This window comes from Eupeodes corollae, chromosome 1 (assembly GCF_945859685.1).
Source record: "Eupeodes corollae chromosome 1, idEupCoro1.1, whole genome shotgun sequence".
In the NCBI taxonomy this organism is placed as follows: domain Eukaryota; kingdom Metazoa; phylum Arthropoda; class Insecta; order Diptera; family Syrphidae; genus Eupeodes; species Eupeodes corollae.
Window position 1 is genome coordinate 25,334,889 of NC_079147.1, and position 4,051 is coordinate 25,338,939.

Below are 4,051 nucleotides of genomic sequence, written 5' to 3' on the forward strand. Positions count from 1 at the left end.
ACCTCTACTTGATTTTCTTTCCATGATTTATTCTATTTATAAAATTAATAATGAATTAATTATTTTTGTTTTACACAACACAATACAACAAGTATGCCGAACCTTTTACATTAAAATTTCACCACTTAATCTATAAGAAACTGCTAAGAACTTCCGAATGTGACTAAGTTTACCGACAATTGCAACAATCTTGCTTTGAATTCGAATAGAATACGTATTTATTGACAGTTATCTAACGGGGTTTTAGTTTTTTAAGTAAACACATGTCTCATGGCCAACTTTTTCAGTGCAAAAAGTCATTAAATGCCACTTAGTGAGTTTTCGCACTATGTAATAATCGGGATTTTATTGCAAAAAGTCACTAAGTAACTTAATGACTTTTTGCACTATAAAATCATTACATTTTGTACTTAATGAAACCATTTTTTACAATTTAAAAGGATTTCTGTTGTTCTGATGCTTTTTTAGCGTATTTAATCGATAGCTATGATTGAAACTCACAACTTTGCATTTTTAGATTAAAATCCATCAAAAGTGTACTTAGTGACTTTTCGCAATAAACCGACGATATGTGTGGTAACTTTTAAAAATTTCCAAACAAATTCCATCATACTTAAAACGATGTTCATATTTGACAGTTGACTATTTTTAGGCACCAAATTTTGACGTTCAATTTCTTATCCTCGTTCCTACAATATTTGTTATTATTAAAAATGTCAACCCTATATCATTTAAACAATCAAGTGGTAAAGAAATAAAATGATGAAAATTTTAAAATTAATCAATTCAAAAGTGTCCCATCTGAACATGGTTTAATGTTGGTGACGAACCTGCCTGTCAAATTCAATTTTTAAAATGAAGTCAGGCGGTTGCAAATATAGATTAGGCAAAATATACAGAGATATCCGAAGACTTAGAAATATGAACTGAGTTTCTTATACAAATTGTTCACCTTTGCTGTCAAAAATCTGAGAACAGCATTGTGACAACCATACTTCATTCATACGACTATGTGAAATTCCTTTTCATGATATAAATAATAAAACTCAATCCAATCAGTCACAGAAATTGTAGAATTTTGTTGTTTTCACTTAACAAAATTAAAAACTAAAAGCATTGTTTATACACAAGATTAAAATGTCTAATCAATTTTAATCTTCAAACTTAAAACGCATTAAAAAAACTAAATTCCCGGTAAGATAATGTTTGATGTTTTAATAATTGGTGCCGGCCTTTCTGGTCTCACGTCGGCATATAAAATTCTTAAAAAAGAACCATCTCTCACAATCAAAATTCTCGAAGCCAACAATACAATCGGAGGACAAATTGCTACTTCAAAGTCCAATGAAGAACTAGGTGGAAGAAAATTGACAGCTGATCAAACTCATATTTATAATCTTTTAACTGAGTTTGAAGTCCATATGAAACGACATTTACCAATTTCAAAAAATCTCAAACGCTCATGGTCATTGGATATTGGTAATTTTGCGTTTATAGCTAAATTAGAACTACAACGTTATATGAATCATTTGGATCTCAGATCACAACTTTTTCGACCAGGAACTTATGAGTGAGTAGGTTGGAAAATTTTGAATTCATCTTGATGACAGAAATTTGTTTGTTTTGGAATAGACTAAAGTCAGAAGATAGAAAATACACAATGTGTCATCACATAAATGACAGCATGTTATTCCAAAATTCCCGCAAATTTATGAAGAGCTTTGTACGGCTTGTGACAGGTGTGGATGCGAATGACATAAGCTTCGTTGAGTTTATGAATATTGTGCATAGCTGTGGGAATTTGAAATCACTAATGAAATTGTAAGTTTTTATTAAAAGAATTTATATTGAAAAAAAAATGTAATGTTTAAATAGTTGAACTATCTCATATTTTACTGTCAAATAATTATTATTAGATACATTTTTGATTCGATTGATAATTTTTTTTGACGAAATAAACTATCAGATCTTATTTTAATAAACTAACCCTGTTGACTATTTTTGTCTTACTTGAATGTTCCAATCTATCGTTTTTTGTCTTTCGTTTAGAAATTCAATTGAAATTACAGTTTGCAAATTCTCGTAAAATGACAGCTTAAACAACGCGATAGCCATTGTCAATTTCGTTAAGAAAGTCGCTACAAACAAAAAGTCCACGAAAAATAATTTACTTTTAAAGCATAACATTTCAATGAAAAGATTGACAACTTTTCCACTACATATGTAAAAAGCAAGACGAAATTAAAACACATGTCAAAATACATATGAGATCGTTTTTGAAAGATTTAAATCTATGTATTTATTTATTTCTTTCCTAAATTTAACCATATACTCCTTTTCATTTAATTTATTCAAGGTACATAGAACCATCAAATAGCGTTTTCGAATTTTCTTCAGAACAACTTCTTGGAGTATTCTTGGCCCGACTCGAGCCGGTTTCGATAAAAAGACAATCTAAAGTTGTCGAGGTTTGTCATCACAATGACTATGTTGAAGTGACTGAAACAAACGGATCTATTCATTGTGCAAGAGTAGTCATCTTGGCCATTCCATGTAACCAAATTGAAGACATCTTCATAACGCCGCCCATTCCCTTGGAATATGAAATACCCTATCTTGGAGATAAATACTACATCACTTCATTCCTGGTTGAGTACGATGAACCTCACTGGCGTCGAGGTGGTTTTTCTGGCAGTTTCTATTCTGCCGATCCACCAATCTTCGCGCAACAACACAAACAGACCTCGTTAGTCGGATACGTTATGCACGAACATGGTTTTGAATTGCTCATCAGATCAATCCTTCTAAAAAGTCTAGCTGAAAGTTTTGGTAAAGAAATGACAGAACCCGTCAAATACCATCAGCAAACGTTCGAGCAGATATCACTTATGAATCTTCCTTGCACTACTCCTTGGAATCGTATAATCTGGTCATCAACATCAATGGCTACACTTTATCGCGGTTGCTTAAACGGAGCTGTTCAAAGCGGTTTAAGGGCGGCAGTTCATGCTCTTTTAATTTTGAGACCTCAAAGTGTCATTTGGCAGGATTTGGCAGAGATACAAAAAGCCAGTGTAGTCTATCGATACCCAAGCCATTGGGATTTGATGAAGAGTTCATGGAATGTCTACAATACTGCAGTGTACTCCACGATTGCACTGGTGGCCTTTTGTATGCTGAGATACAGACATAAAATATTCAATTAATACCCTCTAATGTCAAGTTGATCGTAGTTTGAAAGAATGTTTGTATTTTTTGGGGGACAACAATAGAAGTGACAGGAAGAAGAACCGCATCCATTAAGCTTGAATAAATAATTTAAACACAAAACAAGTGTGCAATCTTGAGTTATTTGTATGTCAATTGGATTCCAAAGAAAATGTTTTGTTAGTAAATTAGGGGAGTAGAGGCAGAGTTTATCATGGTATACAATTTCTTATAATGAACAACTTCAAGAAATGTCATCACAGATCATAAAGAAAGCTTCCAAATTGTACATATTTAAACAAAAATATCCGCATTAAAATCTTAGTCTAGACAAACTCTAAAATTGTTTTCAATGTTGTACTTGACCGCAGAAAAAAAATCAGTTCTGAATGCCTGTAATAGGCCCCTTAGGTTTCATATTTGTAGAAACTTCAAAAGTGAATAGAAGTCATCTTAGTTTGTCTGACAGTTAGCCAATCAAAAAATTGTTTTAAATCAATTCATTTTCCGAAACGTAATGCACAATAGTTACAAATTTGACGTTTTGAGTTTGACAGTTCTCAACTATAAATAAATTGATTTATTTAATCAATTGAAAGACGCATTTGTTTGATTATTGTTAAGAGATTTCTAAGCAATTTTAAATTTAAACACGGTTAATAAAATCTGCATCAACTATAATTTGCGAATGCGGACTTTAGTGCCAATGTACCAATTTTTTTAAAATTAAAAATAAACTAAACAAACGAATCCATGAACATTCGAGCAAATAATATTTGCTGTCTGCTTGTGTTTACCTACCTTTAAAATAGATGTTTTTTGTTTTAGCAATCTTTGTTTGTAT

At 31.7% G+C, this 4,051-nt stretch overlaps 1 protein-coding gene across 1 annotated transcript; it reads left to right on the top strand.

Annotated features, from left to right (window-relative positions):
- The first annotated feature begins 1,044 nt into the window (after nucleotides 1–1,044).
- On the top strand, nucleotides 1,045–3,554 carry LOC129940572 (probable flavin-containing monoamine oxidase A). The gene is made up of 3 exons (XM_056048950.1): nucleotides 1,045–1,570; nucleotides 1,633–1,821; nucleotides 2,357–3,554. Exons 1-3 carry the CDS (start codon nucleotides 1,203–1,205, stop codon nucleotides 3,204–3,206), a joined length of 1,407 nt encoding a protein of 468 aa, XP_055904925.1. The 5' UTR covers nucleotides 1,045–1,202; the 3' UTR covers nucleotides 3,207–3,554.
- Nucleotides 3,555–4,051: the final 497 nt, after the last annotated feature.

Coding starts and splice junctions, on each gene's coding strand:
- LOC129940572 (XM_056048950.1), top strand. CDS start 1,203: ATGTTTGATGTTTTAATAATTGGTGCCGGCCTTTCTGGTCTCACGTCG. Junction 1,571..1,632: donor TTTCGACCAGGAACTTATGA/GTGAGTAGGTTG, acceptor GTTTTGGAATAG/ACTAAAGTCAGAAGATAGAA. Junction 1,822..2,356: donor TTGAAATCACTAATGAAATT/GTAAGTTTTTAT, acceptor AATTTATTCAAG/GTACATAGAACCATCAAATA.